The sequence below is a fragment of the Apteryx mantelli genome, chromosome 31 (assembly GCF_036417845.1).
Source record: "Apteryx mantelli isolate bAptMan1 chromosome 31, bAptMan1.hap1, whole genome shotgun sequence".
NCBI classification, from domain to species: domain Eukaryota; kingdom Metazoa; phylum Chordata; class Aves; order Apterygiformes; family Apterygidae; genus Apteryx; species Apteryx mantelli.
In genome coordinates, this window is record NC_090008.1 from 1515312 (window position 1) to 1533564 (window position 18253).

The window sequence follows — 18253 nt, forward strand, 5'->3', positions numbered from 1 at the left end:
GCATGGCGCAGGGCTCGCCGGCCCCCTCACCCGCTTCTCCCCGTCTCTTGCAGGCTGCAGGGCCCCCCTCGCGCAGGACCCCGCTCGCGACGCCGCCCTTTAGCGGCGGTGGGGGGTGTCTTCCCCCAGAATCGCTCGAAGCCGGAGCCGCCTGACAGCCGCTCTGGCCCCCTGCACCCCCCCCCGGGCTGGGGCTGGCCCGGGCAGGGCAGCGGGAGCCTCGAACTGGACCGCTGGGGGCTTAAACTGGAAGGTGGGAGCAGGCCTGGAGCGCGCAGGGGCAGCGTTCGGTCCTCGCCGCGGGGCTGGCGGCCGGGACACCCGCTCTTCCCCCCCGTCGCGCCCCACGGCCTCGCAGAGCAGGCGCCCCCCAACCCCTCGCATGGCAGCCCCGGCTCGGCCCCCTCCGCCCCCCCCCGGCCGCGAGAGCTGGATCTAGTCTGTATAAATGCACTTTGTTTTGTTCCTCTCCGTGCTGCGGCCCCCCCGCCCCCCCCGCTGACTATAAATATGTATGTATGTGCATCCGTCTTGTAAATAACCAACCACCGCATCTCTGCCCCTGCTGTTGTAAGAAAAAGGCTGTTACCACTAAGCCCGCCCTGCCTGCCGGAGGGCAGCCGGCTCCCGGCGCTGGCCGGGCCCCGCGCGAGGGGACGGGGGCAGCGGGGTCCAGCCCCCGCGCGTCTCCTTCCCCCCGGCCCCTGCTCCCTGCCCGCCCCGGGGTGCTCTGCGCTCCGGCTGCACGGGGGGACAATCAATCAATCAATCAGCCCCGGGGAGGGCGGGCGGCACGGCGCCGTCTCCTCTCCCCGCGGAGCCGGGGAAAAGGGGCGACTGCCCTCTCCAACCTTCCCCTTCCGCGTGTAAAGGCAAGGCCAGCGCTGGGGGGGGGGTCTGATATATATATTATATATAATAGAGCCAAGACTGACTGGTTGCTGTTCGATGCTGTATAATCTGTTTTATTTTCTTCCTTTCGATGTTAAAGAATTTTTTTTTTTTTAAAGAAAAGGCAAGAAGTGAGCTATTCTTCACCTGTAAGTGTGTGTGTGGTTCCTTGAGGGCCGGCTGCGGGCCAGGCCTGGCACAGCCCCACACTAAGCACCCATGTCCTGCTCCTCCTCCTCGCCCTTGCGTTTGGAGACAGGGTCCTGCAGCAGCAGCAGCTCCTGGAGCTGCGCAAAGGCCTCGCAGGCAGGAGGGAAGCAGTTCTTCTGCAAGGAAACGGAGGCACGAGGCGGGGGGAGGCTGGTTTTGCCCAGCAGCAGCGCCGGGGCCGTCCGCAGGCCCCTCACTCACCTGCAGCGACAGGCGCAGCAGCCCCGGCTTCCCCTTGGCCCCTGCCGGCACCTTTCTCCTCTGCTGCTGCTCCTTCACGAGGGCCAGGAAGGCCTGGAGGCCTCGCTCCGTGATGCGGTTGTCTGGGGAGGGAAGACGCCCGTCGGTCGGGGATTTTTGCTCTGCCATGATCCGTGCTGGGCATCGCCGCCTGGGTGCCCGCAGCAGGCGAACGGGGCGGCCGAGCCGAGCGCCACGCGTGCGGGGCCGCGACCGGCGCTGCTCCACAAGCCGGGACCTGCCCCCTGCCGCAGGGGCTCCCCCCCACCCCCCCTGCCCCTCACTCACAGGCAAGGTTGAGGTTGATGAGCTCCCGGTTGCCGGGCAGGAAGACCTTCCCGTTGCGGTGCTCGGCCGGCTCCAGCAGCGGGTTCACCGTCTCGGCCGGCGGCAGCGCCTGGACGCATAAGGGCCCCTAAGGGAGTGTTGGGTGGGGTAAGGCAGCCCCCCCCCCCCCACGTCCCGGGGTCCCTCACCTCCATCTCCATCGTCGGGCTCTGCTTCTCCTTGCTGCTCGGTTTCACGCCCTTGGCGCGTGCGGCTTTGGGGTCCGGCGGGGCGGTCGCTGCGGGGAGGGCAGAGCGGGGAGGGCGCTGAGCCCGGGCCCAGCCCCGCCGCTCCCCGATGCCCCCTGGCGCCTCCTCACTCACACTTCTTGGTCTGTTTGAAGTCCTCCTTCCGCCCGGGCAGGGAGGCCAGGCTGCTCACCCTGCTGATGCCGCCTGGACCCGGCTGCCCCTTCTCCTTCCGCAGCAGCTCCTGAAAGAGCCGAAGGTGCCGATGGACCCTGCTGCCCCCCCGGCTCCCCACAGACACCTGGTCAACCCCTTGGAAAGATAGGGAAACCGAGGCACACATAGGCCCTGCCCACCCCCAGCCAAAGCAGCGGGTGCGCTTCCCTTTTCCGTGCCACTCTGCTCTGCCCTCTGCCAGCCCTGAGTCCCCATTTACAGCTCCCGCTAACCCAGGAGCCCTGCGTTAACCACCCACCCGCCCACCCTCCTCACCTTCTTCTTGGCCACGGTTCTGTTCTGCTTGGCTGCTGGCAGCTTGTCCACCGTCATGCTGCTGGACAGGCTCCAGGAACGGTCGCTCTTGATCTCGCTGTGTTTCTGGGTTTGAAAGAGAGGGGGGCTCAGGGCCGCGAGCAGCACTGGCGGCGCCACGAGAGACCCCCCTCGGCGGAGGGCCAGGGACCAGGCTCCATAAAGCGGCCCATTTCCTGGATATTTCCTGCTTAATGCTACAATTTGCCCAGGGCCAGGAGAGGGAAGGCACCCGCAAAGCCCCCTGTGCCACCCGAAACGGGGAGGGGGCAGGTGCGCCCCGGCACTCACCCTGCAGGGCTGCTCCAGTGCCTCCTTCAGGAGCAGCCGCCTCCTCTCCACCACTTCGGCGTGCGTCAGCGCAAAGGGAGCCAGGACCTGGCACGGAGCGGCAGCGGGGCCAGGCGTGCGCTCCGGGCTCGCGTGGGGACGGGGGCGGCCGTGAGGGCGGGGAGGCTGGCAGCAGGGGGACCCACCTCCACGAGTCTGAGGGCCCCAGCGTCTCCGATGTCATTGTGCGCCAGGGACAGGGACAGCAGGGAGCGGTTCAAGCGCAAGCCCTGGAGGGCCAAGATCACGTCGAGGAAAGCCCAGCCCGGCCGGGCCGTTGCCGAGACGCAGCGGGTGCAGAGAGCAGCACCCTGTTGATCCTCCAAATCCTCCCTCGTCTGCAACGCCCAGCCCTCCGGCTCCTCACCTCCGCGATGTAGCCTGCTCCCACGTCCGAGATGTGGTTGAAGCTGAGGACGAGGGAGACCAGGCTGCGGTTGGAGGACCCGAGCGTGGAAAGGCTCTGCCCGATGAGCTTGGCGGCCGCGTCGCCGATGTCGTTGTTGCGCAGTGAGAGGTGGGCCAGCCTGCGGGTCGGACGGCGACAAGGCTTCAGTTCCCCTCTGCGGTTTTGCTGCCTTGCGGCAGGCAGGAGTCACCCCACCGCCTCCAGCTGGGGCTGGGGACACCGGTTCAACCCGTCCAGGCCACGTTTGACCCGCCGTGTGCCACGACCCTGCTCGGACGGGGGACTCACGTGCTCTCGTTCCCCATCAGCTTGTAGAAGGAGTGCTCAGGCAAGGGGTTCCCCTCCAGGCTGAGCGTCCTGAGGAAGCAAAACCCGCCAGGTCGCTGACAGCCCCACGCCGGCACACGGCACCTCAGCCTGAAACGGCTGTTAACAGCCGCACGGACGCTGTGGGACGGGGCACCCCAGGAGCTCGGGTGTGGAAACGTGTCCGTGATTAATGATCCAGGCCCTGGCACCCCCATTCTTTCATCTGCTTCCACAACTATCAAAATACTTAATTAGCTATGGTTGGATAATATTCAGGACTCCTTCCCAAAGCACAAAAGGGAACCCACCAGTCGGATCCGGCCTCAGCCCCTGCAGGGAAGCTCTCCCTTACCGAAGGTTGGTGCAGCTCGTCAGGAGAGCAATCAGCGAGGGGAGCAGCAGATCCGTCAGGCCGACTTTCCAGAGGCTGCCGGAGACGAGCGGTATCAGCCGCAGCCTGAACCCACTGGCAGGGAGGGATCTCAGCCCTCCCCGGAGGGGGAAACTGAGGCACGGAGGGGGCACGGCCTGGGAGCGGGAAGGCCAGGAATACACACCTCATGCATCCCTGCCCTACTCTGCCCTCCAGCCCTCGCCCCGGCTCCCGCGTTTGGAGTCGGACAACAGACCCGGAGGGGAGCCGCACTCACTGCACAGCCTGCAGGTTGGCGAGGGCGGGCAGGCACTTGCTCAAGATGCCCAGCATCTTCTCTTCAATTTTCCAGCCTGCCAGAGACAAGAAGATCAAAGAAACAGTACGGGAAGAGGGAAAAGCATCCCAATGGGGTCTCTGCCCTCCCAGGAGGTGCGGAAGGCACTGGCACGGCTCTGTAGGGTCTGGCAAGCTCTAATAATCAGAAGCGCCTCATCCCTTGAAGCCAGCGGGAGCTCTTGATTGCTCCGCGTGTTGGAACACGACCCATCTTTCAGGAACCTGCTGTTTAAAGAGCTCTTGCTGACCCTGCTGCAACCTGGGTCGCCTTGTAATCCACGAGCGTGGCTTGTTGGGGCCCGCCACGTAGTGAGAGGACAGAGGCAGGGGGACAAGAGCGCCTGCTGCAGCCAGCAAGCCCAACACGCCTTTCAGTTTGAAACCGCTTTGGCTCCCCAAATCCCCCCTGGCTAGTGAGTTCAGGCTTCCCGGGCAGCACGAGGCGGGATCGGGGCACCTGGCGGCAGACTCACCTCGCAGAAAGATCTCGCGGACGTTCTTGGGGTCGTCGTGCTCAATCTCCACCTGGATGCAGGGCTGGAAGTAGCCGTACTTGTTCTGGATGCGGGCGAGGCGGGCTTGGATGTCCTTGCCGGCCGGCGCTTCGCTCTCCTCTGCCGGTCGGAGGGAAACGGGTCACTCGGAGCAGAGAAGGGCACTGCGAGCACCGAGCCCAGCCAGCACACACACGCGCGGAGCCAAGGGAGGCCGGCAAAAAGGAGCAACGTCCCGGTGGCCGGGGAACCAGCATCCTCCAGGCACGCGGCTCTCCACCACCCCGCAGCCCCCCCCTGTTTCCCCTGTGTCGCACTCACCGGCTCCGGGGGCGGTCGGGGAGGGCCGGAGGGTGACTTTGGGGACGCGGGAGAGGCCAGCGCGGGCGCAGAGCTCGTGGAAGTCCTGCTCCAGCAGGCCCGTGCACTGGTACTCCTCTGCGGACGGGGCAGGACGGGGCAGCGAGGGCAGCGCCCGCCGCGGGCCCCGGGCTTCGGCCCCCAGCGCAGGCAGCGGGTCGGGACGCCGGGGGGGGGGGGGGGGGTCGGTCCTGGGACCCCCCCCTACCGCCCCCAGCAGCCTCCCCTTCCCCCACCCGCCCCCCCCCAACGACCCCCCCCCCCCGCCAGGGCCGAGGGGGGGGGGGGGCATCACCTTCGCCCTGCTCGGCCTTGCTCGCCGCGCTCTTCGCCTCCTCCTCGACGGCCGCCGCCGCCTTCTCCTTGGCCGCCCGCTCCCCCTTCTTCCTCATGGCCGGGGGGCTCCGAGGGCTGCTGCGGGGGGGTTTGGGGGGGGGGGACGACAGCAGAGCAGGGGGGGCCCTGTAGGAGGTAAAGGGGGGATCCCTGGGCTCCGGGGGCGGGGGGCTCTGGGGTGAGGGGTCCCCAAACGGGGAGGGAGGGGGGGGAAAAACAGGGGCGTCCCAAAACGGGGCGGGAGGGGCGGCGGCGTGACCGGCTCGCACCTGGCTCCGCGGCGCCTGCGCGGCCCCGCGCGTCCCCATGGCAACGGGGCGGGGCTCCGCGGTGACGACAGCGGCGCGGGGGGCGGGGCCGGAGGAGGGGGCGGGGCCTGGAGGGGCGGGGCGCGCTGCACCGAACTGGGGCCTAACTGGGCCTTTACCGGGTCAATCACTGGGCCCAAAACTGGCCCATAACTGACCCCGTTAATGTGCCCTTACTGGTCCCATCACCGCATCATTACTGGCCTCATTACTAGGCCTTTACTGGGCTCTTTACTGGTCCCATCCCTGGGCTTTTATTGGCCCCATTACCAGGCCTTTACTGGTCTCGTTACTGGGCTTTAATAGGTCCCATTACTGGGCCTTTACTGGGCTCATGACCGGGTATATGCGGGGCCCGGAACAGGGCCGTTAATGGGCCTGTTACTGTCTTTACTGGGCCTTTACTGGGCGTATTACTGGGCTTTTCCTGGTCCCAACACAGGGCCTTTCCTGGGTGCGATACTGGGTTTCTACTGGTCCCAAAACTGAGCCGTTACTGGGCTTTTACTGGTCCCATTACTGGGCCTTTACTGGTCTCGTTACTGGGTTTTTACTGGACCCATCACTGGGTTTTTACTGGTCTCATTACTGGGCTTTTACTGGTCCCAGAACGTTGCCTTTACTAGTCCCAACACTGGTCCCATTACCGGGCTTTTCCTGGTCCCATCACCGGGTTTTTACTGGTCCCAACGTGACGCCGGCTCACGCGACACCAACAACCGCCTTTATTTACAGCCGGCGCCCCGCGATTCGGGGCCGGTCCTGGGGGGCCGAGCCCCGCCGGGGCGCCCCGGTCCCCGCACGGCCCCGGGTCGGAGGCGGGGGGGGCCGCGCCGTCCCCGGGTGCCTCGTCCCCGCGGCGCGGCGCCGCTCCGTGGGCAGGCGCTCGGACGCCGGGGCCCCTCAGCGGTCCTTCCTGCGCAGCGGCGGGGACGGCGGGTAGTGGCGGACGGGCGGCATGTCGTAGTGGCTGGGGATGTGGCTGTTCTTGGGCGAGTCGTAGTGGTTGGGGGCGGCCTCGGGGGAGGCGCCTTCTGCCCCCGCGGGGCAAATCTCTGCGGGGAGAGGAGCAGGCTGTAAGGGATGGATCCCCCCCCCCCCCCCGGGGCGGCGTGCAGCACCTTGCACCATGGCCAGACTCCCCTGGGGACATGCAGCACCTTGCACCATGGCCAGGCTCCCCTGGGGACATGCAGCACCTTGCACCATGGCCAGGCTCCCCTGGGGACATGCAGCACCTTGCACTATGGCCGGGCTCCCCCGGGGACATGCAGCACCTTGCACCATGGCCAGACTCCCCTGGGGACATGCAGCACCTTGCACCGTGGCCAGGCTCCCCTGGGGACATGCAGCACCTTGCACTATGGCTGGGCCCCCCCAGGGTCGTGCAGGGACATGCAGCACCTTGCACCGTGGCCAGTTTCCCCCAGGGACATGCAGCACCTTGCACCATGGCCAGGCTTCCCCGGGGACATGCAGCACCTTGCACTATGGCTGGGCTCCCCCAAGACGTGCAGCACCTTGCACCGTGGCCAGGCTCCCCCAGGGATGTGCAGCACCTTGCACCATGGCCAGGCTCCCCAAAACGTGCAGCACCTTGCACCATGGCCGGGCTCCCCCAGGGACATGCAGCACCTTGCACCATGGCTGGGCTCCCCCAAGACGTGCAGCACCTTGCACCACAGCCGGGCTCCCCTGGGGACATGCAGCACCTTGCACCACAGCCAGGCTTCCCCGGGGACATGCAGCACCTTGCACCGTGGCTGGGCTCCCCCAGGGACATGCAGCACCTTGCACCATGGCCAGGCTTCCCCGGGGACATGCAGCACCTTGCACCGTGGCTGGGCTCCCCCAGGGACATGCAGCACCTTGCACCATGGCCAGGCTTCCCCGGGGACATGCAGCACCTTGCACCGTGGCCAGGCTCCCCTGGGGACATGCAGCACCTTGCACTATGGCTGGGCCCCCCCAGGGTCGTGCAGGGACATGCAGCACCTTGCACCGTGGCCAGTTTCCCCCAGGGACATGCAGCACCTTGCACTATGGCTGGGCTCCCCCAAGACGTGCAGCACCTTGCACCGTGGCCAGGCTTCCCTGGGGATGTGCAGCACCTTGCACCGTGGCTGGGCTCCCCCAAGACGTGCAGCGCCCAGCACCGCGGCCACGGAGGGGTCCCCCCTGCCCCCCCCCAGCCCTACCTTCCTCGGCGCTGCCGGGCGCCTGCTCGAGGAGGCCGATCTCGGCGTAGGACATCTCCCGCCGGACGGGGGACTTCATCTCCATGTAGCTGCCCTCGGGCGACTTGGCCGTGAGCACGGGCAGGTCCTTGATGGTGGCGTAGGGGTTCTCGCTGCCCAGCGAGCTGGCGCTGGCGCCCAGGCCCTCGGCGCCGTAGTCTGCGGGCGAGCCGGGGCCGGGCGCCGGGTTATGGGCTCCCCTCGCCGGGAGCACCGGCGTGAGCCAGCGGCTGGGTCCCAGCCGCATCCCAACCCCATCCCAACCATGTCCCAGCCGTGTCCCGGCCCCAGCCCAGCTGCGCCCCAGCTGTGTCCCAGCCAGATCCCAACCCCATCCCAGCCATGTCCCAGACATGTTCCAGCCCCATCCCAGCCTTGTCCCAGCTATATCCCAGCCGTATCCCAGCCAGTTCCCAGCAGTGTCCCAATCCCATCTCAGCTGTGTCCAAACCTTATCCCAGCCCTGTTCCAGCCAGATCCCAATCCCACCCCAACCCTGTCCCAGCCTGGCACCAGCCCCATCCCAGCTGTGCCCCAGCTGTGTCCCAACCCCATTCCAACCATGTCCCAGACACGTTCCAGTCCCATCCCAGTTGTATCCCAGCCATATCCCAGCCAGGTCCCAGCCCCATCCCAGCCGTGTCCCAGCCCATCCCAGCGCGTCCCCTCGCCACCTGCCTTTGCCGTAGTACTTCCCCAGGCTGCAGGTGTAGCTGTAGCTGTAGCTCCGGTCCAGGTGTCCTCCCCCTGGGAACCAAGGAGCCGTAGGAGCCGGGGACAAGGCGAAGGGGCCGGATTTGGGGATCCCTGTCCCACCCCACCCCCCCTCCAGCTGCCACGCGACACCTCAGGCCGGGTGCCCAGCACCTTCCCGGCTCCAGCAAATCCCCGGGAAAGGCGCAGAGTGGGGAGGGGACCCGGGCGCCCCGACGCCTCCGCCCTGCTCCAACCCCAGCTCCCTCTTACCCCTCCGTCCCCGAGCCGGTGCCCCGTAGTGCTTCCAGTCCGGAGGCAGCGTGGCATTGCCTTCGGAGCCGTAGGGCCTCTCCACGCCGGCAAAGAGCTGCCCGCCAGGAACCTGTGGCCGAAACGGGGCCGGGTGAGCCGGCGCTGCCGGTGGCGGCAGCAATGCCATGCCGTGCCGTGCCATGCCGTACCTGGCGGGATGCGGCTCCATCCGGGACGGGCAGCGTGCACTGGGACAGCGTGTGGTAGCTGGGGTTGGAGTAATAGTGCGCGGGGGCCGGCGGCACGTCTGCGGGAGAAGCCGGCCCGTGAGCCGGAGCGGCGGGCGATCCCGCGCCGCGGCCGCCCCACCGCCGGCGCCGGCACCGCTCACCTGGCACCGCGTACTCGGAGGCGTCGGGCCGCCCGGCCGCGTAGGCCACCGCCAGGTGCCGGCTCTCCTTGCCCCGCTGCCGGAGGCGGTAGCAGGCTGCCGCGGCCACCGCGGCCACCAGCAAGGCGGCCAGGGCCACCAGGCTGAGCACCAGCCCCAGGGAGCCGGAGGTTGCCGCCGGGGCTGGCACGATGGTGTAGGGCTGCTCCGGGCTCGCTGCGTGCCGGAGGCGAGAGGGGCCGTCAGCTGCGGAAGGGGCCCAGGCGTCCGGCGCCTGCCGCCCCCCCCCCCCCCGGTCCCGCTCACCAGGCTCGCAGCGGGGCCCGATCCTGCCCGGGGCGCACTGGCACGTCCCGCTCTCCGGGTGGCACGTGGCGTTGGGGGGGCACTCGCAGAGCTGGGCGCACTGGAGCCCGAAGGTGCCGGGGGCGCAGGCTGCCGGGCACAGCGGGGCGTGGGGCGGGGGCAGGCCCAGCACCCTATAGCTCCGTAGGGCCTGGGGCCGACCCCCGTCCATACGGCCCTGCAGACCTGGGAGCGTATGGCTCCATACAGCCCAGGGAAAACCCAGATCCATATGGCCCCGTAGCATCTGGGGCTGATCCAGGACCATATGGCTCCATACAGCCCAGGGAAAACCCAGATCCATATGGCCCCGTAGCATCTGGGGCTGATCCAGGTCCATATGGCTCCACAGACCTGGGACCATATGGCTCCATACTGCCCGGGGCAGACCCAGATCCATATGGCCCCATAGCATCTGGGGCTGATCCAGGACCATATGGCTCCATACTGCCCAGGGAAAACCCATATCCATATAGCCCCATAGCATCTGGGGCTGATCCAGGTCCATATGGCTCCGCAGACCTGGCACCGTATGGCTCCATAGGGCCCGGGGCAGGCCTCCCCCCGCCGGCGCCAGGGCACAAGGGACGAGGGAGAGGGCACAAGGGACAGGGCACTCACGGCGGGAGCAGTCGCCGCCGGTCCAGCCCGGGGCGCAGAGGCAGGAGCCGTCGGCGGGGTGGCAGGAGGAGCGGTTGCCGCAGGAGCAGGCCAGCGCGCACTTCTTCCCGTAGCGGCCCGGCTGGCAGGCTGCGGGCACGGGCGGGTGAAGCGAGTTTGCCCGGACTCAGCCGCCGGGAGAAACCTTCCCCCGTCCCCGTCCCCGTCCCCGTCCCCGCGGCGGCACTCACGGCGCTGGCACGCGGGGCCGCGGTAGCCCGGGGCGCAGGTGCAGGACCCGTCCTGGGGCGAGCAGGCGGCTCCGTTGCGGCAGGCGCACGGCTGGCTGCAGCCCTGGCCCCAGAAACCCGGCTCGCAGCTCCGCTCGCACCGCGGCCCTGCGAGGAGGAGGAGGAGGAGCGATGAAGGCCAAAGGCCCCATGCCAGCATCCATCCCCCCCCCCTACTTTCCTCCTTTACCTGTCCATCCCGGCAGGCAGCGGCACATGCCGGTGACGGGGTCGCAGCCGGCCGCATGGGCGCAGGAGCATTGCTGGCTGCAGCCGGAGCCGAACGTGCCGTTCTGGGTGGCGGAAGGGGGGGGAAAAAGGCCGGGATGTCAGCGCCGGGGCAGCCCCCTGTCCCGTTGCATCCTGTTGCATGCCGGTGCATGCCGGTGCGTCCCCCCCCCCCGCACTCACCAGGCAGGGCTGCCGGCAGCGGGGGCCGCGCCAGCCGGCGGCGCAGCTGCACGCGCCGCTCCGGGGGCTGCAGGCGGCCCCGTGGGCGCACTCGCAGCTCCGGTTGCAGCCGGGGCCCCAGGTGCCGGCGGCGCAGGGCTCGGAGCAGTCGGCGCCACGCCAGCCTGCGGGGCGAGGCGACGGCACAGTGGGGACGGTGGGGACGGGGGAGGTGGGATGCGCCCCCCCCCCCTTTCCCCGTTTCCCCCCCCCCCTTCCCGGCCACCCACCTTCCTTGCAGGAGCAGGCGCCGTCGAGCGGGGAGCAGGACACGGCGTTGCGGCAGGAGCAGCGCCCCGAGCAGCTCGGCCCGAAGGTGTCGGCGGGGCACAGGGAGGAGCAGTGCTCGTCCTGGGGGGGTGCACGAGGCTTTTGGGGAGGGGGCTGCAAGCCCCACACCCCCCCCCCCAACCCTACCCTTCCCCAGGGCTGGGGAAAGGACCCAGGAGTCTGGGCAACCCCCCCCCCCGCCTCCTGGTGCTGGTGACCGACTTGGTGACCCCCCCAACCCCCGGCCTCACAGGGGTGCCCAGACCCCCAAGTAACCCCCAGGGATGTCCAGACCTCCCTGTTCCTGCCATGGATGCTCAGACCCCCAAGTGACCCCCAGGGATGCCCAGACCCCCAAGCCATTCCCAAGGATGCCCAGGCCTCCCTGCTCCTCCTAGGGATGTCCAGACCTCCCAGGGATGCCCAGACCCCCTGTGCTCCCCCCATGGACACCCAGACCCCCAAGTAACCCCCAGGGATGCCCAGACCCCCTGTGCTCCCCCCAAGGACACCCAGACCCCCAAGTAACCCCCAGGGACGCCCAGACCTCCCTGCTCCTCCCAAGGATGCCCAGACCCCCTGTGCTCCCCCCAAGGATGCCCAGGACCCCAAATGATCCCCAGGGATGCCCAGACCCCCAAGCGACCCCCGGGGACACCCCTGCCCCGCGCCCGGGCGCGGCGGCGGGGCCGAGACGCACCGTGTAGCCGGGGGCGCAGCGGCAGCGCCCCGTGGCCCCGTCGCAGGTGCCGCCGTTGAGGCAGAGGCAGGGCTGCAGGCAGCCGGCGCCGAAGGAGCCCGGCGGGCAGCTCTCGTTGCAGAAGAGCCCGGCCCAGCCCGGGCGGCAAAGGCACTCGCCGAGCAGCGGGTGGCAGCTGCGGGGGGGGGGGGGGGGGGACACCCAAACCCATCAGGCCCCACCGGCCCCGCGAGAGGGGGGGCCCAGGCGTCCGGGGCGGGGGGGGGGGGGGGGTCGGCCTACCTCTGGCTGTGCTGGGGGTGGCAGAGGCAGCGGTTCTCGCAGCGGAGGCCGTAGAGCCCCTCGAGGCACCGGCGCTCCTCGCAGCGGCCCCCCAGGAAGCCGGCCTCGCACAGGCAGGCCCCGTCCACGTGGTAGCACCGGCCCCCGTTGGCGCAGTCGCAGCTCTCCCGGCAGTCCTGCCCGTACTTCCCGGCGGGACACTGCTCCCGGCACCTGCGCGGGGCGGGCGGCACGTCCCCCCACCGGCCACGGGGGGGTCCTGGCCCTCCTGGCTCCAGGCTGAGACCGTGCAGCTCATTGCATGCCAGGCCGGAGCAAGCTCCGCTCCAGCAGCACTGGGGGGGGGGGGGGTCTCACTCACTGCTCCCCGGTGAAGCCCGGCGCGCACTGGCACTGCCCGCTGACGGGGTCGCAGCTGCCGCCGTTGTGGCAGCGGCATTCGCCCCGGCAGTCGGGCCCGAAGCGCCCCGGGGGGCACGGCGTGGAGCAGATCTCCCCCTGCGAAGGGTGCCGGGGTCAGCGCTGCCCGACGCCGGGGGGAAACTGAGGCGGGGGGGAGGGCTGCAGCACGGCCACCTACCATCCATCCGGGGGGGCAGAAGCAGGTGCTGGAGCCCGGCGGGTGGCAGATGCCCCCGTGCTGGCAGGGGCAGGCGGTGGGGCAGGGCGTCCCCTGGGTGCCGTTGGGGCAGGGAATGTCGCAGCTGCGGCGGGAGGGTCAGCGGGCGGCCGGGATGCCCGGGGTGCCGGAGCCTGGTGCATGCCGGCGGCCAGAGCCCCGGCATCCCCGTTCCAGGGTGCTGGAGCCCGGTGCATGCCAGTGGCCGGAGCCCCAGCATCCCTGCTCCAGGGGTGCCCAACCCTGGTGCACACCGGTGGCCAGAGCCCCGGCATCCCCGTTCCAAGGTGCCGGACCCTGGTGCACGCCAGCAGCCGGAGTCCCAGCATCCCCGCTCCAGGGTGCCGGAGCCCGGTGCACACTGGTGGCCAGAGCCCTGGCATCCCTGCTCTGGGGTGCTGGAGCCCGGTGCACGCCGGCGGCCGGAGCCCTGGCATCCCCATTCCAGGGATGCCAGAGCCCAGTGCACGCCAGTGGCCGGAGCTCCTGCATCCCTGCTCCAGGGGTGCCCAACCCTGGTGCACACCGGCAGCCGGAACCCTGGCATCCGCGCTCCACGGTGCCCGACCGTGGTGCACGCCAGCGGCCGGAGCCCTGGCATCCCCACTCCAGGGATGCCGGAGCCTGGTGCCCGCCGGCGGCCGGAGGGGAGCCCCGTGGGGCCGGTACTCACGCGGGGCCGGCGAGCTGCGGCGGGCAGAGGCAGGCGCCGGTGGTGGCGTTGCAGGCGGCGCCGCCGCGGCAGGCGCAGGGCAGGCGGCAGCCGGGGCCGTAGGCGCCGGGCGGGCAGGGCTGCCGGCACAGCGGGTCGGCGAAGCCCGGCGGGCAGGCGCAGGCCCCGCTCAGCGGGTCGCAGGGGGCCCCGTGGTGGCAGGCGCAGGGGCGCTCGCAGCCGCGGCCCCACCGCCGCTCCTCGCACTCTGCGCCGGGACAGAGCCGCCTGCGCCACTCCGCCGTCAACCGCGGCGGGGGGGGCCCAGGCGTCCGGGCCGCCCATGCGCTCCCCCCCCTCCTCCCCTTGCAAAAACCCCACTCACGGCTGGAGCAGTCGGCGCCTCTCCAGCCCGGCTCGCACTGGCAGCGGTCGGGAGCCACGCACCGGCCGTGGACGCACTCGTGGGTGCAGCGGGCTGCGGGGACACGGCCGGGGTGGGCGGTGAGGCCCCCTGCCAAGGGGGGGGGGGGGGGTCCATTCCTCCCCCCCCCCCCCAATCCCGGTGCGCCCCCACTCACGGACGCAGGCGTCCCTGCTCTCGTAGTAGCCCAGGCAGCAGTGGTATCGCCGCCTGTAGTCGGTGCGCACCGCCTGCCGGTACGCCGTCCGGTACGCGATCCTGCCGGGGTGGGGGGGGGACGAGTGGCCTGAACGCCCCGCTCCAGCCCCACCGTTATCCGTGGGGACTCCCTGCAGCAGGAGCCCGCCCGCAGCCCCGGGATGGGACGGGGGGGGGTCCGGGGGGGGGGTCTCACTTTTGCTGCGGGCAGGGCTGGGGGAAACCCAGCGCCCCGGCGCAGGGCTCCGCGGAGAGCACGACGTGGGGCTTGGCGTAGGACTCCTTCACCGCCGCCGTGAAGCTGCCGAGGGGAGGAGGCGGCGTTGGGGGGGGGGGGGGGGAGGGCAGGTCCCGCAGGACGCCTGGGCCCCCTCCGCCCCCGTCCCCATCCCCAGCCCTACCTCTCCCAGTAGCTGCAGACGTTGGGGTCGCTGGGGTGCAGAGCGGCCAGCAGGCAGGCGTGCAGCGCCAGCGCCGCGGCCCGCAGCGCCATCCTGCGCGGGGAGAGAGCCGCGGTCAGCCGAAGCCGAAGCCGAAGCCGGCAGCACCCGCCGCCCCCGGCGCGGGGCCCGGCCTCTCCGCGGGGCGGCTGCCGCATTCCTCCGTGCCGAGGAGCAGCCCCCGTCCTGGCCCGAACCGCCGCTGCTCCCCCCGCACCGACGCGTGCCAAGGGGAAACTGAGGCACGGCCCCGTCTGCGAGCCATCAGGGCCGGCTCGGCTCCCCTGCGGGGAGGGGGAGCCAAGCCGAGCCGCCCCCGCAGCCGGCTCCTTCGCACGGCATCGGATGAAATGCTCCGGGCCAGATCGCGGCCCCCTAATCGCATCCAGCTGGGGCGAAGGGAGGCGCCTCCGTCCGTCCGCGCGGCCTCGGGGCCGCGACGGTCCCTGTTCCCGCCGCCCTGGCATCGCTCGGCCCCAAAACGCGGCCGCTCCTCTGGTGGGACAGCACGGCTCGGCTCCGGACAAGCCGGGAGAGGAAACCCTGGGAATTGTCCCCGGACACCGTGGGACACAGGGGCCGGCTCCGCTCAGCAGCTGCGAACAGGAAACAGCCCCGGAGCATCCCGGGGAGCAGCCGGACGCAGTGTGGGAAAGCGCTGCCCTCCTCTCCCCCAGCCGCCCCCTCGGCTCGGCCCGTCTCCGGGTGCCTGCTCCGGCTGCTCCCTTCCCAGCCGCTCCAACCCGCGGCGATACGCCTTGGACGGACGCCCCGGCCCTGAAACAGCTCTCGTTAGCCGCCCCCAGCAATTAGGCATCCAGAGACACCCCAGGCCCCCGGCACCTCTGCCGAGGCCGGGATAAAATCCCGCTCCCGGAGGAGGAGAAGGGCCGGGGGGGCCCTCGCCGGCACCTGGCAGCCGTTCCGCGGGGCCTCGTTTCAGTGATTTCCACTATTTATTCGCAGTTGCGTCTCCTGGATCCGCCGTGTTCTTGCTCAATGGCGTGATGGATGCTCCTCGCCGGCGCTGCCAGCAGCGCCGGGCCGGGGGGGGCGGCTCAGCCTGGGAACCCGGACTCCTGGGCCCCCGGACAGGGGCTTTTGCAATATCCAGCGAGAGGCGCAAGGTCCTGCCGGGCCCGTGTTTACGGGGACGGGCGGTTCACGGCTCTCCAGTAAATACACGTGTGAAGGAGGAGGAAACAGAGGCTTCCTGATTCCCGCAGCTGGATTTACTGCTGCTTCCTCCCGGCCGGGCCGAACCCCCCTTCCCTGCGCTCGCCCCGAGTGACCCCTGGGCTCCCGCAACTGCGACAGTTTTTTTTTCTGATGGAAAAAACGTTTAGTCAAAAAGTTTCCCTCCGGTTCCCGAAACTCCCCCCCCCCCTTCGCCGCGGAAAAGGCCTTTTCGGCGGGGCGGGGACGAGCCGAGCGCGGAGCCGGCAGGAAAAGCGAGGAGCCGCGGAAACCGCCGGAGGGCAGCGGCAGCGGCCCCGGTCGCACCGGCATCGCCGCAACCGCCCGGCCGCGCTCAAACGTGGGCGCGGAGCAGGGGGGGGCCCCGGCGTCCTGCCGCCGCCGAGGGCACCTCGGATCTCGCCCCCGTTGCAACCCGCCGCGGTCCCGGCGCTTTTTCCACCCCCCCCTTCCCCGCCCCGCCGCGGCCCCGGGGCTGCTCCGCTTCTCCCCCCCCCCGCCCCGCCCCGGTCGCCCCGGCGTCGCCCGCAGCCGCGACACTCACCTGGCCGCGGGGCCGCCGGCGCTGGGCTCGCAGGAGGCGCGGCGCGGCCGTCGGAAGGGGAGGGAGGGCCGGAGCCGCTGTCAGGAAGTTTGGACGAGGAGATGGCTGCGGAAAAGGGATAAAAAAAAAACACATACACACACACACAAAAAAAACCCTCTCTCTCTCTTTTTCTTTTTTTTTTTTTTCCCTCTCCCTTTTCTGGCGAGAAACCAGCAGGTTTGGAACAACAACCGGCGCACGGCTCCCGGCTGGGGAAGGGCCCCCCCGCGCCGCACCGGCCCGCGCTCTTGACCCGTCCCCGTCCCCGTCCCCCGCGACGGCTCCCCACGGACGAGCGACCTGCCCCGCGGCGGAGCGGGCGCCCCACGGCCGCCCTCCGACGGGCAGCAGGTCGCGCCCGCCCGCCCCGCCGAGGGACCCCGGCGCCGACCGCCGCTTGCCCCCCCGCTCCCGGCGACGCCCCCCCCCCCCCGCCGTCGGGGCCGGGCGAGCAGGGCCGGAGGCAGCGCGCGGCTCCCTGCCGCCGCCGCCGTCGAGGGAAGCGCCGCGGCCTCCTTCGGCTTAACAGCAACATCTGCTGGCGGCGCCGAGCAGAGCCCGGGGCTCCGGCCCGGCAGCGCCGGATCGTCCCTGCGCCAGGGATCCCGGCTATACATGACTCTCCATCCTGGGATCCCCGGCTATACATCACCCTCCATCCCAGATCACTGGCTATACATCACCCGCCATCCCGGGATCCCCAGCTATACATCACCCTCCATCCCAGATCACCGGCTATACATCACCCGCCATCCCAGAATCCCTGGCTATACATCACCCTCCATCCCGGGATCCCTGGCTATACATCACCCCTCCATCCCAGATCCCCGGCTATACATCACCCGTCATCCCAGGATCCCTGGCTATACATCACCCGCCATCCCAGGATCCCCAGATATATATCACCCTCCATCCCAGATCCCTGGCTCTACATCACCCTCCATCCCAGGATCCCTGGCTATACATCACCCGCCATCCCAGAATCCCTGGCTATACATCACCCGCCATCCCAGAATCCCTGGCTATACATCACCCTCCACCCCGGGATCCCTTGGCATACATCACCTCTCCATCCCAGGATCCCCAGGCATACATCACCCCTCCATCCCAGGATCCCCAGCTATACATCACCCGCCATCCCAGAATCCCTGGCTATACATCACCCGCCATCCCAGAATCCCTGGCCACATACCATCCTGGGGTCCCTGGCCTTACATTGCCCCTCTGTCCTGGGATCCCTGGGCATACATCACCTCTCCATCCCAAGATCCTTGGGCACATATCACCCTTTCCTCCTGAGATCTCTGGCCACATACCATCCTGGGATCCCTGGCCTTATATCGCTCCTCCATCCCGGGATCCCTGGGCACATACCACTCCTTCATCCCGAGATCCTTGGGCATGTATTACCCCTCCATCCCAAGATCCCTAGCCATGGATCTCCCTTACAACCCTGGATCCCTGGCCCTGCATCACCCCTCCATCCCAAGATCCCTGGCCATGTATCACCCCTCCATCCCAGGATTCCCAGCCACATATGGCCCTTGCATCCAGGATCCCCAACCAGGTACCAGCCCCATCCCGGGATCCCAGGCCGGGCGGCTCAGCACCACCGCGTCGCCCCCCTCCCCATTCCCAGCTGCCCCTCGCTCCCAGCGAGCGTGTACATTAGCCGGCCTCGACCGATGTCAAGGCGCCGCTAATTGCCTCTCCTCGTTACACTAATAGCTCTAATCACTCATAACGATTTTCACGTCCCAGCGTGGCTCAGCAGCCCCCCCCGCCCCACGCTCCATTAGGAGCGAACCCACCCACAGCCTGGGATCCACCGCGGCCGCCTCGAAACGGCTTTTCCCGGAGCCCTGCGGCACGGAGCTGGGCACCGAGGCCGCGCCGGCCCAGGGGGGGCCAAGCAGGTAGGGGCCGGGAATCCAGCAGAAACGCCCCCCCCCCCCCGATACGGCATCCCCCAGAGCCGC

At 69.6% G+C, this 18253-nt stretch overlaps 3 protein-coding genes across 5 annotated transcripts in view; 1 reads left to right on the forward strand and 2 right to left on the reverse strand.

The window, feature by feature from the left end:
• ARHGEF11 (Rho guanine nucleotide exchange factor 11) overlaps positions 1 to 491 on the forward strand; it is a 34067-nt gene extending 33576 nt beyond the window's left edge. For both annotated transcript variants that reach the window (XM_067313167.1, XM_067313168.1), the window contains exon 41: positions 54 to 491. In XM_067313167.1, the coding sequence (XP_067169268.1) occupies positions 54 to 103 (50 nt within the window). In that variant the 3' untranslated portion in view covers positions 104 to 491. The remainder of the gene's footprint in view (positions 1 to 53) is intronic.
• On the reverse strand, positions 487 to 5414 carry LRRC71 (leucine rich repeat containing 71). Its single transcript, XM_067313174.1, has 15 exons — positions 5297 to 5414; positions 4963 to 5079; positions 4621 to 4761; positions 4086 to 4161; positions 3788 to 3862; positions 3415 to 3483; positions 3085 to 3244; positions 2864 to 2947; positions 2679 to 2765; positions 2349 to 2453; positions 1992 to 2100; positions 1818 to 1906; positions 1630 to 1738; positions 1303 to 1424; positions 487 to 1217 (listed from the first exon to the last, which is right to left on the reverse strand). The coding sequence occupies exons 1-15, from the start codon at positions 5391 to 5393 to the stop codon at positions 1101 to 1103; spliced, it is 1557 nt and encodes a 518-aa protein (XP_067169275.1). The 5' UTR covers positions 5394 to 5414; the 3' UTR covers positions 487 to 1100.
• A 1047-nt stretch (positions 5415 to 6461) lies between these two features.
• Positions 6462 to 16312, reverse strand: PEAR1 (platelet endothelial aggregation receptor 1). 2 transcript variants are annotated; one of them, XM_067313169.1, is made up of 22 exons: positions 16233 to 16312; positions 14453 to 14545; positions 14248 to 14352; positions 14011 to 14111; positions 13815 to 13907; positions 13451 to 13697; positions 12739 to 12862; positions 12520 to 12656; positions 12159 to 12371; positions 11877 to 12051; positions 11137 to 11257; positions 10868 to 11031; positions 10647 to 10749; positions 10418 to 10564; positions 10188 to 10316; positions 9528 to 9656; positions 9222 to 9437; positions 9040 to 9137; positions 8849 to 8960; positions 8561 to 8629; positions 7844 to 8041; positions 6462 to 6700 (listed from the first exon to the last, which is right to left on the reverse strand). In XM_067313169.1, exons 2-22 carry the CDS (start codon positions 14542 to 14544, stop codon positions 6549 to 6551), a joined length of 2925 nt encoding a protein of 974 aa, XP_067169270.1. In that variant the 5' UTR covers position 14545; positions 16233 to 16312; the 3' UTR covers positions 6462 to 6548. The 2 variants fall into 2 exon arrangements, with proteins under 2 accessions (XP_067169270.1, XP_067169271.1); XM_067313170.1 differs by lacking the exon at positions 9528 to 9656.
• Positions 16313 to 18253: the final 1941 nt, after the last annotated feature.

Bases quoted from the DNA above. Each gene is read 5' to 3' on its own strand.
- LRRC71 (XM_067313174.1), bottom strand. From the start codon at position 5,393: ATGAGGAAGAAGGGGGAGCGGGCGGCCAAGGAGAAGGCGGCGGCGGCC. The intron at 4,762-4,962 runs GTGAGTGCGACA...TCCGACCGGCAG, and splicing joins CCCGACCGCCCCCGGAGCCG to AGGAGAGCGAAGCGCCGGCC. The intron at 3,245-3,414 runs GTGAGTCCCCCG...TCCGACCCGCAG, and splicing joins CTGATGGGGAACGAGAGCAC to GCTGGCCCACCTCTCACTGC.
- PEAR1 (XM_067313169.1), bottom strand. From the start codon at position 14,544: ATGGCGCTGCGGGCCGCGGCGCTGGCGCTGCACGCCTGCCTGCTGGCC. The intron at 12,657-12,738 runs GTAGGTGGCCGT...CACCCTTCGCAG, and splicing joins TCTGCCCCCCCGGATGGATG to GGGGAGATCTGCTCCACGCC. The intron at 10,750-10,867 runs GTGAGTGCGGGG...TCCGCCACCCAG, and splicing joins GCTGCCGGCAGCCCTGCCTG to AACGGCACGTTCGGCTCCGG.